General features: G+C 38.5%; 2 protein-coding genes across 2 annotated transcripts; both read right to left on the reverse strand.

The window, feature by feature from the left end:
• Positions 1-212: 212 nt before the first annotated feature.
• Positions 213-1145, reverse strand: LOC118845635 (taste receptor type 2 member 7-like). Its single transcript, XM_036753626.1, has one exon. The coding sequence runs from the start codon at positions 1143-1145 to the stop codon at positions 213-215; it is 933 nt and encodes a 310-aa protein (XP_036609521.1).
• A 9215-nt stretch (positions 1146-10360) lies between these two features.
• LOC118849002 (histone-lysine N-methyltransferase SUV39H2-like) lies at positions 10361-11592 on the reverse strand. The gene is given in 2 exon segments (XM_036758071.1): positions 10361-11202; positions 11205-11592. Coding segments are annotated over 2 exon segments (1230 nt in total).
• Between the last annotated feature and the right edge of the window lie 3038 nt (positions 11593-14630).

Consider the following 14630-nt stretch of genomic DNA (forward strand, 5'->3'; position numbering starts at 1 on the left):
GTTTGTACAGGACAAGTCTAATCCTTCCACAAAATGACATTCCAAGTATTTGAAGACAGATGTAATGTTCCTCCTGTAGTGCCCAACTATGTCAATAATGTTCAAAATCAAACAAATTAAAAAATAAATAGAAAAACTGGGGGACATGAGAAAGATTCTACAAGAACTTCCTATTGCCTTCTTTCCACAAAAAGATATTTATTTCTGCTGGTCTAGGGCACTATGGATATCCCTCCTTTAAGACAATGCTTTATCTGCTTCAGTGAGTTCAGGAATCTCTGCCTCAGCTTAATGTTCCCCCAAATCAAGATAAATGAGTGACCTGAGGGGTAGATGGAAGCAATGATCACACCAAAAATCACTGCAAGTTCTCTCTGTGGTAAAAAATAGTTGGATATTGCTATGAGACAGGCCAAACAGTAAATGACAAAGAGGATGAGGAAAGAAATCACAGCTTTCATGGCTCTAAAATGGATCACCGTTTTAGGATCTCTAGCATCCATAGCATTGAGCTTCATCTTCCTGATATGTTTCCACACAGAGAGGATTAACAGGAAAAATGAGATCAGGGACACGGTAAAGGGAAAGAGAGTCCCCAGACTGGGGAAAATCAGAGTGTTAAAGTAGGCAGAGTTCCTTGTATTATTTCTCTTGTTCTTTCTGCTTCCCCAGTTCTTGACATCTTCATTATATTGCTCTGTTACTGAGAGGCTAATGGATACAGATATGAGTAAAGATGCCAGTAGGATTATGAGAATCACTCTGTTCATTCTCCACTTCAGCCAGAGAAAAAGGGGGTGGGAGAAATTGGCTATCTTCAAACAATAGAATACGCTAAGGCAGGTAGCAAACCAAACACTTAACTGGCTGGTGATTGCCCAGAAGCTATCTATAATTTTCACAATGTTTTCACAGTCAAATACCTCTGGGTAAAAAATAACTATGAAGATATTTAATAGCATCATAAACAACAGGCCAATTCTTGAGATAGCTAGACTGGTAAGAATTAAATCAACCAGGTAGATTTTCCGTTTCTTGACCCAGTCAATGAAGTTCACCAGGGCAATGAATCCATTCCCCAAAATCCCCATTATGAACTCTCCAGTTATCATGATCAGAAAGAAGGTCTCCATTCCATCTAACATGTCTGCAGAGAAAAAAACTCCAATGTCCAATAGCACGGCTTTTGGATTAATTTTCAAGCAACCTGTTGAAGAGAGGTATCTATGTCATTGAGCTTTTGCAGTGATTTCTTTTTCTCTGCCTTTATTGTGTCCCCCGTCTCCAGAGAGAAAGCTTTTCCCTTCATTTTTGTACAGGGTTAAAGTCAATTTCACAAAATTTCTTTATTCTTTGCATGTACATTGAACTCAGCTTCTAGAAGGAAGCTATGTGTCCTTTTATTAGCACTGAAACTTGTGATTTTGCATGCATGGTGAGAACTGAAGGGTTGGGCTTCTATCTGTTTACATGCAAATAGGAAAAGATTCCCTTTCATCACTTTGCATATTCCTTTTGGTGATGCTTTCCATACAGTTCAGATTTATCACCAGTTTGAGCTATGAATCACATGACCCCCAAAATAATCCACATTCTTGACAATGAAACAACTCTGGAGATGGTATAATCCATCCAAATAATTCAAGCAGAAAATGGAAGATTTTCTTCAATTACAGCTATAATTTAGAAAGGAAAACATTCAAATTCTGATGCATTATGAGAATTCACATTGTCATCAATCAGTGATTATTTCCTCAACAGTGATTTTTCATTAGACATTATCCACAATAAAAATAAATCATCTAACTGAATTTGGTGTTCTTTTCACAATACAGAAGTAGTTTTCTGGTTATTATTTAATCTGCTTTCTGAGAAATATGAGACAATTTTTTTCATTTTATCATTCCTATTTCACTATCTCAGTTCTTTTTAAATGTTACTAGGCTCAAAGCTATTGTCTCCAGTTATTCAGAAAATTAATGCTTGAAGTTCCTCCAATTTTACCAGTGAATTTCATTCATTAAGAATGCCTGTACAATTCTGAAAGATTCATGATAGAAAATCCTATCCACTTCCAGAGAAGGAACAATGGATTCTGAAAGCAGATCAAAACATACTATTCTCACCTTTTTCGTTGTTTTTTTGTTTTTTCATTCTTATGATTTTTCCCTTTTGTTCTTATTGTTCTTTCACAACATGAGCAATGTGGAAATATGTGACATTGTACATGTATAATCTTTATCAGATTGCTTGCTGACTTGGGCTGGGTGGAGAGAAGCGGGGTGGGGGGGGCAGAATCTAAAACTCAAAATCTTACAAAAATGAATATTGAAAACTATCTTTACATGTATTTGGAAAAAAACTCTTAAGTGCAACAAAAAAGATTGTCTATCTCTCATACTTTACTCTGACATATGTCATATTAAAATGTTTATAATGTATGAAAATTTTCAGTTGACACCCCTCAGTGTCCACAGGGACAAAAATCCATGAAGGAAGACAGTAGTAAGTCAATCAATCAACAAACATGCATTACTGTCTGGTGATTCAAAAACAAAAATTGAAACATTCCCTGGGGAAGCTTACGGTCTAGTTTAGAGGGTAGATAACATGTGTCTAGATAAGTATTTACAAATAGATATATAATCAATACAAGGTAATGGGGAGGACTGAAAGCACTAGAAACTAGGGTGATCAGAAGAGACATTTATTCCCTTCATTTCTCACCAGGGTCTTCTTGCATGGCCCAGAAACCTTTTCATCCTGGAAAATCACTTCTGCCCCAAAATTCACTCCTGGGAAGTACTCTTAGTTCCTGAGGGCCCACTGTATGACTGCATGGTTCCTCTACTTAAGGACAATTTTTAGAATATAAGCTCCTAGGGCCCAGGGGGCGGAGACTGTTTTTTCTTTGCTCATATTTATATTCTCAAGGTTAGCACAGGGTCTGGCATGCAGTTAGCTTAATAAATGATTGTTGACTGACTAGATGGCTTTATGCAGAAAGCAGTGCTTAAGCTGAATTTTGAAGGCAAACAGGGATTCCAAGAGGTAATGGTGAAGATGAAGTACATTTCAGAGACAGGAAGCACAAAGGCAAAGAAACCTTTGATTTCTTTATTCCTACCCAAACAGATCTTTTTTTTTTCAAACTAAATTAAAAATAATTTTGTTAAAAACTATGGGAAAAATGCTTTAAGAATCACTAAATACAAATTAAAATTTGTATGTCTATTAAAAAAACCATTCCTGAGATTACCAACTGTGTATTTCTTTCTTTTTTTTTTAATTTAAATTTATTTATTTAACATATTTAGTTTTCAGCATTGATTTTCACACGAGTTTGAATTACAAATTTTCTCCCCATTTCTACCCTCCCTCCCACTCCAAGATGGCATATATTCTGGTTGCCCTGTTCCCCAGTCAGCCCGCCCCTCTGTCACCCCACTCCCTTCCCATCCCCTTTTCCCTTCCTTTCTTGTAGGGCAAGATAAATTTCTACGCCCCATAGCCTGTGTATCTTATTTTCTAGTTGCCTGCAAAAACTTTTTTTTTGTATTTGAACATCTGTTTTTAAAACTTTGAGTTCCAAATTCTCTCCCCTCTTCCCTTCCCACCCACCCCCCCTAAGAAGTCAAGCAATTCAACATAAACCACATGTGTATCATTATGTATAACCCTTCCACAATACTCATGTTGTGAAAGACTAACTATATTTTGCTCCTTCCCAACCCATCCCCCTTTATTGAATTTTCTCCCTTGACCCTGTCCCCTTTCAAAAGTGTTTGTTTTTGACTACCTCCGCCCCCATCAGCCCTCCCCTCCATCGTTCCCCCCCCCCTTTTTTAATCTTCTTCCCTCTTCTTTCCTGTGGGGTAAGATTCCCAATTGGGTATATATGGTATTCCCTCCTTAGGCCAAATATGATGAGAGCAAGTTTCACTCATTCCCCCCTCACCCGCCCCCTCTCCTCCTCCCACAGAACTGCTTCCTCTTGCCACCTTTATGCGAGATAATCCACCCCATTCTATCTCTCCCTATCTCCCTCTCTCAGTATGTTCCTCTCTCATCCATTAATTTGATTTAATTTCTTTTAGACATCTTCCCTTCATCTTCAACTCACCCTGTGTCCGTGCTCTCTCTCTCTCTTTCTCTCTCTCCATATATATATATATATATATATATATATATATATATATATACATATATATATATACACATATATATATATACATATATACACACATAGATATATACATACATACACATTCACTTTGTATATATACATAAACATATATATATATGTATATATATATACATATATATATATATGCATATTCCCTTCAGCTACCCTAATACTGAGGTCTCATTAATCATACACATCATCTTTCCATGTAGGAATGTAAACAAAACAGTTCACCTGTAGTAAGTCCTTTGCAATTTCTTTTTCTTGTTCTTTTTCTTGATTACCTTTTCATGCTTCTCTTGATTCTTGTGTTTGAAAGTCAAATTTTCTATTCAGCTCTGGTCTTTTCACTGAGAAAGCTTGAAAGTCCTCTATTTTATTGAAAATCCATATTTTGACTTGGAGCATGATACTCAGTTTTGCTGGGTAGGTGATGCAGTGGAATAGGATAGGTACACAAGTAGGAGAAATCAACAAGTTTAGCAATCTACTCTTTGATAAACCCAAAGAGGCCAGCTTCTGGGCTAATAATTCACTATTTCACAAAAACTGTTGGGAAAATTGGAAAATGGTAGGGCAGAAACTGGGCATAGACCAATATCTTACACCATATACCAAAATAAAGTCAAAATGGGTTCATCATTTAGGAGTAAAATCTGATACTATAAGTAATTTGGGAAAGCAAGGAATAGTTTACTTATCAGATTTATGGAAAAGTAAAGAATTCATGACCCAACAAGAGACAGAGAGCATTACAAAATGCAAAATGGATAATTTTGATTATGTCAAATTGAAATGTTTTTGTACAAAAAAAGCCAATGCAACAAAAATTAGAAGGGAAGCAGAAAATTGGGAGAAAATCTTTGCAACCTGTACCTCTGATAAAGGCCTCATTTCTAAAATATACAGGGAACTGAGCCAAATATATAGGAATACAAGCCATTCCCCAATTGAGAAATGGTCAAAGGATATGAACAGGCAGTTTTCAGAGGAAGAAATTAAAGCTATCTATAGGCATATGAAAAAATGCTCTGGATCACTACTGATTAGAGAAATGCAAATCAAAACAACTCTTAGATACCACATCTCTCCTGTCAGATTGGCTAAAATAACAAAACAGGAAAATGATAAATGCTGGAAAGGATGTGGGGAAATTGGAACATTATTACATTGCTGGTGGAGTTGTGAGATGATCCAGCCATTTTAGAGCAATTTGGAACTATGCCCAAAGGGCTATAAAAATGTTCATACCCTTTGACCCAGCAATACCACTTCTAGGGTTGTATCCAAAAGAAATCACACAAGTGGGAAAAGGACCCATATGTACAAGGATATTTATAGCGGCTCTTTTTGTGGTAGCCAAGAATTGGAAATCAAAGGGATGCCCATCAATTGGGGAATGGCTGAACAAGCTGTGGTATATGAAGGTAATGGAATACTATTGTGCCATAAGAAATGGGGATGATACGGACTTCGTAACAACCTGGAAAAAGCTACATGACATAATGCTGAGTGAGCGGAGCAGAGCCAGGAGAACATTGTACACAACCACAGATATATGGATTCCGTGAGGACCAACCCTGACATACTTCGCTCTTCTCAGCAACGTAAGGTGCAAGGACAACTCCAGGGGACTCACGATGGAGAATGCTATCTTCATCCAGAGAAAGAACTGTGAAGTTTGAATGCAGATTGAGGCGCATTTCATGCTCGCCTTTTTTCTTCTCTTTTGTTTTTGCTTTTGGGTTTTTTTTTTTTGGTTCTGTCTCTTCTTTCTCATGATTCACTCCATTGGTCATAATTCTTCTCCACAACTTGACTAGTGTATAAATTAATTCAATGTGAAGATATACATGGTAGTTATATGAGATTCCATGCCATCTTGGGGAGGGAGGGGGGAGGAAGGGGAGAAAATCTGGATCTCAAAATTATGTAGAACCGTGTGTTGTAAACTAAAAATAAAAAAAAATTAAAAAAAAAAGAAAGTCAAATTTTCTATTCAGCTCTGGTCTTTTCACTGAGAAAGCTTGAAAGTCCTCTATTTTATTGAAAATCCAAATTTTGCCTTGGAGCATGATACTCAGTTTTGCTGGGTAGGTGTTTCTAGGTTTTAATCCTAGCTCCATTGACCTCCGGAATGTTGTATTCCAAGCCCTTCGATCTCTTAATGTAGAGGCTGCCAGATCTGCGGTTATTCTGATTGTTTTGCCACAATACTCAAATTGTTTCTTTCTGGCTGGTTGTAGTATTTTCTCCTTGATCTGGGAGCTCTGGAACTTGGTGACAATATTCCTGGGAGATTTTTTTTTGAGATCTATTTGAGGAGGCTATCGATGGATTCTTTCAATTTCTATTTTTCCCTGTGGCTCTACAATATCAGGGCAGTTCCCCTTGATAATTTCTTGAAAGATGATATCTAAGCTCTTTTTTTGATCTTGGCTTTCAGGTAGTCCAATAATTTTTAAATTATCTCTCCTGGATCTATTTTCCAGGACAGTGGTTTTTCCAATGAGATATTTCACATTGTCTTCCATTTTTTTCATTCCTTTGGTTCTGTTTTATAATATCTTGATTTCTCATAAAGTCACTAGCTTCCACTTGCTCCAATCTAATTTTTAAAGTAGTATTTTCTTCAGTGGTCTTTTGGACCTCCTTTTCCATTTGGCTAATTCTGCCTTTCAAGGAATTCTTCTCCTCATTGGCTTTGTGGAGCTCTTTTACCATTTGAGTTAGTCTGTTTTTTAAGGTGTTGTTTTCTTCAGTGTATTTTTCAGTATTTTTTTTGGGTGTCCTTTAGCAAGTCATTGACTTGTTTTTCATGGTTTTCTCGCATCCTTCTCATTTCTCTTCCCAATTTTTCCTCTACTTCTCTAACTTGCTTTTCCAAATCCTTTTTGAGCCATGGCCTGGGACCAGTTTATGTTTTTCTTGGAGGTTTCTGTTGTAGGCTTTTTGACTTTGTTAACTTCTTCTCTCTGTATGTTTTGGTCTTCTTTGTCACCAAAGAAAGAATCCAAAGTCTGAGACTGAATCTGGGTGCGTTTTTTCTGCCTGGCAGTATTCCCAACCAACTAACTTGACCCTTGAGTTTTTCAGTGGGGTATGACTGCTTGTAGACTAGAGAGTTCTACGTTCCAAGTTTGGCGGGGATGTGCCGGCTCTGCCACACCAGCACTCCTCCTTCTCCAAGAACCCCCAACCCGGACTGGGCTTAGATCTTCAGCAGGCTGTGCACTCCTGCTCTGATCTGCCACTTAATTGCTCCCACCAGGTGGGTCTAGGGCCAGAAGCAGCTGCAGCTGTAGCTGCCCCACCTCCGCTGCCCCTCGGGCTGGTAGCCTAACCGTGAACTCCTTCCACTCCCGCAGCTTTTCCCACTAACCTTCTCCGCTGTCTTTGGTGTTTGTGGGTTGAGAAGTCTGGCAACTGCCGCAGCTCACTGATTCAGGGTGCTAGGGCCCCCTCCGCCCGGCTCCTGGCCTGGTTGGTCCACGCCGCTCAGGCTGGACTCTGCTCCACTCCGTTCCCAGCTCCCAGCTCCCAGCTCCGAGCTCTGTGTGGGATAGACCTCACCCAGAGACCATCCAGGCTGTCCTGGGCTGGAGCCCTGCTTCCCTCTGCTGTTTTGTGGGTTCTGCCATTCTAGAATTGGTTCAGACCCATTTTTTATAGGTTTTTGGAGGGACTAGGCAGGGAGCTCACGCTAGTCCCTGCTTTCCAGCTGCCATCTTGGCTCTGCCCCCGCACCAACTGTGTATTTCTAACAGTTCCATTTACATACACTGAAAACAATGAAGTTAGTATAACCTGTACATTAGTTTAATTTAAGCTTGATCAAAATCTTACATTTGAAAATCACTCATATTTGAAAAATTCCTATGCCTTTGAATAAAACAAAAACAAAATTTAGGTAACTGCCAAATTATATGGTGGCTAGCTAAATGATAAACACAAATCAGTATTTAAAATGGCAAGAAACCATAGTTGTTTTGTCTAAAAAGTGTTGCTACATTTGTTTGGCTGCATAAAAAATTCCGGTCTTGATAATAGTATAATGGAGCTCAGGTACTTCTGATTACAAAGGTCTGCTGACTTCATGTCACATTTTGTCCCAATTTATATTTTGTTTTTAAAATAAAGAGGCAAGATCTCATGAAATATTTCATATTTTAAAAGGTAAAAATGCATTAACAATTATTTGAAATTACATCTTTAAAAGGAAAGGAACATGGCCCTTTCATTTTCTCAAGATTCACCCAATAAATAGCAGCCTAAGCATATAGCTAAGTCTGTGAAACCAGTACTGCTACTATTGACTAATGACACATAAATGATTTGTGAGCAGACACACAAAAGTCCTTTCCAGTTAGCCATTTTGTAAATGCTTTAACTCTGGTTCCAAGTCCATAAACATAAATAACCTAAACTATAATGAAAAATTTTTAATGCAACAATTATTTTGCTGTATGGCTGACCACACACTCCTTAACAAAAAGAGATTTTGCAAATGAATAGGAGATTTTCCCTAAATAGAGTTTGTGTCATACAGAGGCAAATGGATCTAAGTTGCTGTTTTCTGTGTTCAGTTTTATCCCAGGCAAGTTTTGGGTCACTGTAGTCAAGGAAAAGAGGCTTGGGCAGACCTGGCTAGGAATGAAGTGAGCTGAATCCATTTTGCACCATTGACACATCTCCATGTTGAACATCATGATTAGAATTCAAAACAAGTCAATCCCCAAACCAGAAATATGCAGCCAAAAAATTATTCAACTTTTAGGTGTTCCTATGTGATGAAACTGTTTTTTTTTCTTTACAGTTTTAATCCTAGCCCCATGATTCAGAAATACTGTAATAAAACTATTCTTGGCCAAGCCAAACTCAGCTTTCATGATCACATTTTCTATAGATTCATGTACAGAATGTCAGTTTAAAATATATATCACTTTTTAAAGAATAGCCTGCAGAAAATATAAAAATACTATAGGTTTAACAAAGCGTGTACATTAAAACTTGTCTGAATAAAGGTGTAATACTAATGTATTAGAAAAATTTGCTTACTGTGAAACATTAGCAAATATAGGAATACACAAAATACTTTGGGAGACATCTGGTTATAGTATATGACAGATCAGTGGTTCTCAAAGAGGTTCTTGCAATTTTCAGTGGAGTTATGAGGGGGTTTCAGGATGTATATCTGTTCTTCTGAGGAGTGCTGCAAAGGTCTTTGATGCTGCTATATTAGCTGACAGAAACGTTCCCTTTGGTCCTTAAAGCCCCCCTTTTTCTCCCACATAATTATGATGGGATTTTTGTTCTATATGAAAAAAAGTTTAAGAACTACTAGTAAAAGCAGAAAAAATATACCTTATATGCTACAAACTTCTCTAAAGTATGAAATCAAGATATTTAAATTCTACTGTTTTGCATTTAATTTTACACCTTAGCAAACATTAGAATCAGTAACTTGTCAATTTGTTTTAATAAAAATTAGAAAAGAGTATAAAATTTGATATCACCTATTTTCAATAAGTACATACACAGTATGTATGACTGTTAAGCAGGTGAATAAGAATGTCATATAAATTACATTAACAAAAATAGAACTTTTTTTACATTGTCCACATTAAATAAACTAACCATATTTAAGATTTCTCAACAAATTAAATGTTAGTCCTAAATTGATAACACTTACACATTCAAAAGCAGCATTTTCATAACTAAACTTAAGTATGTAAGCTCCATGGGGGCAGGGATGGTATTTTCTCTCAAGTTTTCATCTCTCCCAGTGCTTGGCATAGTGCTTGGCACAGTTAGTGCTTAATAAATGTTTGTCAAATGAACAAAAACCCTAATCCATAAGTAGTTTTGTTTTCCTCATGGGTATAACATCCAACTACTAAGCACTGATATTTCTGACTAGTCTGTGTAAGATCTACTCTTGTGACCCTGTGTTTACCCTTTCACATTAATGAGCATCAGTAAGGTCTTTGGCTAATGTGGTTTTGCAATGAATTGTAAATTAAGAAAACATGAGGCATAACAACCTTTATTTATCATATATAAAAATATCCCAAATACTTAAATATAAAAAAATTCATTTTCTAAGATGGGATTTATGCAAAAAACAAACAAAAAGAACCATGACATTTATCTTTAGACCTATATCCTGAATATTTAGTTGAGGTAACCTCTGCAAGACACAGATCCGCACTTGCACACAGTTCTGACCCTCCTTTTGGCTGGGCTGAGGTCAATAGACTCTGAAGACATATCTCCAGAACTTTTCATCTGATAATCAAAAGTAAGCTCTTCTCCAGGATGTATCATTCTTGTGGAAAACAGTGCTATTCGAGGAAGGCGAGTATCAAGGTTATCAATGAAGACATTGAACACCTGAAGATTTGGGTCACAACTATGATTCACAAAATGAGACACATTTCCATATTGAGCTGCATCCACTGTGAATTCATCAGATTCATAGTCCAGATCAAAGAGATACGTGATTCCTTTATTATCATAGAGTTGCCCCCGTCTCTCAGCTTCTTCACTTGTGATAACCTCTCCAACATACTGCATGACAAAACTCATTCTTTTGATTTTCACAAGGGTTTTCACTCCCCAGCCATGGCCATTGCTAGTTCTGAAGATGCAAAGGGAATATGGTGTACCTTTCTGAACAATCCTATTGGGGTAATCAGGCCCACACTTACACTGTGAGTTGCACTCATAGATTGGCATGCCCGGTTGGATTTTTATCTGCCTTTTTTTATTGTAAGCCAAATGAACTCCAGCTTCTGCAGGGCAGCACTTCTCAAAGAAGCAATCTGTGCACATACAACCAACTATGGCTTCATTTGTTAAATTGATTCCAGGAGCAGGTTTGTATTCATTAATGTAATAAAAGTCTAAAGGTGGACCTTCCAGATCAACAGTATTTTCAACAAAGATCATTCCTTTATGGTTCTTCTTTCTGTTAAGCTCTTCTTGCCATCTCTGCAGAGCTACCCTTTGCTTAGCTTCTTTACAACATACTCGGCAACAGTAGGCTTCAAATTTTTGATATCATTTTTCAACATCACTGATTTTCCTTGCTTCAACTGAGACACATAATCACGCTGGTCACTATAAAACTGTTCAAGAAGTAATGGACATTTGAGATTTCTTGAAGGTTCCCAAGTATTTGTAGTTTCTGGCCATCCTTTCCATTTTATGAGGTAATATTCCATATCCTTTTCTATCTTGCAGTCACACAAGTATTCCACCTCATAATTATTTAGATTCCTTTTGGTGATTCCAATCGGTTTACATGTGAGCTTTTCCTTTCTACATAATTGCTGAAGGGTATCAAGTGAAGCTAGGCAAGGCACACACCAAGATCTTCGTGCTCCGGCCGCGGCCGCCGCCATCTTGTGGAACTTCATTCAAACTGGCTCACGCTCTTATCGAGCCGCTCAGGTGGAGGGCCGAGGCCCCGCGCCCTTACCCGGCTCCGAGCGCCGAGCTGGGAGCGGGGATGGAGGAGACAGGCCCACGCATCAGGGCATGACGGGCGCCGGTGGAGGAGCGCGCGGGCTCCCAGGATCCCGTGGCCGCTGCGGCTGCGGGCTTCCCCAGGGCGCGGAGGAAGGCGCCGGAGGGCGGCCGAGGCAACGCGTGCGGAGCGGCCGAGTCGCGGAGGGAAGCCCGAGCTTCTCCCCAAACAGATCTTTATTTGCTTTTAAAGACATGGATTTTGTCAGCAGAACTTTGGAGCCATTGATTGAAAGTGCGGAGCAATACTGTTTGTACAATCCAACCTGACTTCCTCTTATCACTTCATTTGGAGTCTACCTCGGTTTTTATCTGTATTACTTGTTCAAGTTTCACCTGCTAACGAATTAAATACCTATAAACCTAAATATCAAAGTCTGGAGAATATGCATTTTTCATACATTTTGTTGCTTTAGTGTAGATATTAGATCTGATGAGACTTTATAATTGCCCACAAGTAGAGACATTTGGAGGACCTCTGACATCTGCCCTGCTGCTGTCTCTCTTCTACCCACTAGGAACAGTGACCCCCTAGGACACACTTGCAGAAACCATACGCATCCTTCACCAGATCTCATATGCTCAGCTTTAGAGCTCTGTCTTTGGGATGTTCCTCCTTAGTAGATGAATACAAACTCACAACCAAACCATCTAGATGGTTTCACACCATACTGTACATGTTTTTTAGACATTTGAAGAGAAACCAAAATCAAGCCTACTTAGGCACTTGTCATCTGCCTCAGAGCTGTGTGTTGAGCCACCTCACCCTTGATCCTCTTACTTTAACAACATTAATCACATTTATACAACCATTGGTATAAAAAGGGAGTAAAAGGTGCCTGTCCCATGATTCTACTCATAATCCTGTGATTCCTCAAAGCAAAACTCTCTTCCTTAACCACTGTTCTCCTTATTACTTCCCCTATTGGAATAAAATCTCCTTGAAGACAGAGCCTGTCTTGGTTTTGGATTCGTATGCCCCAGTGCACAATCTGGCAGAAAGTAAACACTTAATATTTTTTCATTCATTCATTCACCTCACCATCAATAGGGAATATCTCCTTAATTTGGACTTCATTTTGGGCTGTCTCCATGACACCTCCATGGAAAACCATTTTGGTGAGTATATATCTCTCTGTATAATTCTTTCCTCCATTCCAATGCTCAGTGAAGAGAGTAAAGTTATCTCAGTAGTTTTATCAGTCCAGGAAGCTTGGATGAATTTGATGTATATACTCATAATCATTAACTCGGCCTCAGTCACATAGCACTTTGTCTATCTGCTGTCTATCCTTCCAGAACACTTCTAAATGAATCTTAGGATTCACTTCTACTCAGATCACTACGTCAAACATAACTGGTCTATGTTTTAATGTCAGGATAACTCTTGGTCTGTCAAAAAGTTTCCTGATGGCTTGGTTCTATGCTTTTGTTACTATATATCTTAGCTAAGTATACACTTAGCTAAGTTCCCTTTCTTGTGATGAATGAATGAATGAAGAAGGTAATGAAAACAGGTCAATAAAACATTATTCCCATAACCTCAAAAATCAAAATATATGAACCTTATGTATAAGCCAATGCCGTAATTCACAGAAGACAATATCTTCCTTTACAAGAAGCTTTACTTAAATGGGAGAGTAGAAAAGGGAAATGATAGAAAGAAACTACTGGCTTTCTCTTCTGGTTGAAGTATTTGGGTAAAATGACACACACAGAGGAATCTCCTCATTTGAGATGAAGTCATTTGTTTTCCTAGAAAAAAAAGCCATACCTTTTAGAAGATATGTGTGTTGAGGGGTGGGGTAGAGACTCCCAGGAGCCAAGATGGTGGAGTAAGCAGGAAATCTCCCATATTCACCTCCAAACAACCAGAAAATAGTGCCCCAAAACAAATCCTGGAACAGCAGAACCACTGAAAAGATGGGGTAAACCATTCTTTTAGCCCACAAACTTGGAAGTCAGCAAGAAAGATCTGTCTCATTGGGGTAAAAGAAGAGTATAGTCCAGGATAGGAAGCATTCCAGCAACCCAGCAGCAAGCCCCACCTCAGTAAATCAGCAGGAGGTCCTGAGCCACTGTGTGGTGGAGCAGGCAAATGCCAACACCACAACCACCCTTCCTCCTGTCCCTGCCCCCTGCCTCAGCATAGCCAGGGGAACAGGCAGACACCAGCTCCTAGAACCACTATGTGTTATAGCAAAGCCATGGGGAAACAGGCAGCCACTGATAGCTAGATTGTCAAGTGCTTGAGGGTAGCCCCCACAAACAAGTAGACATCAACACAGGACCCCACAGCTGCCTAACCAAACAGGCAGACACCAGTGCTTGGAGCCCCCACATAACCCAACATAGCCAGGTGAACAGGCAGCCAACACAGGGGCTGCCACATGCTTCAGTGTAGCCCTGGGCACAAATATTTCAATGCAGTGATAGCCCATGAACCTAAGCACATGCCAGACACCAGTAACTCAAGTGTCCCCTCTCAGAACTTAATAAATCCAACCAAGAAATAAACAAAAAAGACTCTGAGGAGACAGAATATTAGAGAAGTTACATAGAACTTTGGAGAAAATTTAATGGGAAAAAGAGTAAAACTTCTCAGCAGCACATGGCCCCTATAAAAAAATTGTTCATGTATTTGGGTATAAAATTTTCAAAATCAAATATAGAAAGAGAGAAAAATTAAATTTATCCTGTTTAGATCATAATGCAATAAAAATTACATTCAGCAAAGTGAGGCAGATCGATAGATTAAAATTAATTGGAAACTAAATAATCTAATCCTAAAGAATAAGTAGGTCAAAAACAAATCATAGAAATAATCAACAATTTTGACAAAGAAAATGATAACAATAAGGCAACGTGCCAAAATTTATGGTATATTATAATACTCAGGGCAAATATTATTCTC

Source organism: Trichosurus vulpecula, chromosome 4, assembly GCF_011100635.1.
Source record: "Trichosurus vulpecula isolate mTriVul1 chromosome 4, mTriVul1.pri, whole genome shotgun sequence".
NCBI classification, from domain to species: Eukaryota; Metazoa; Chordata; class Mammalia; order Diprotodontia; family Phalangeridae; genus Trichosurus; species Trichosurus vulpecula.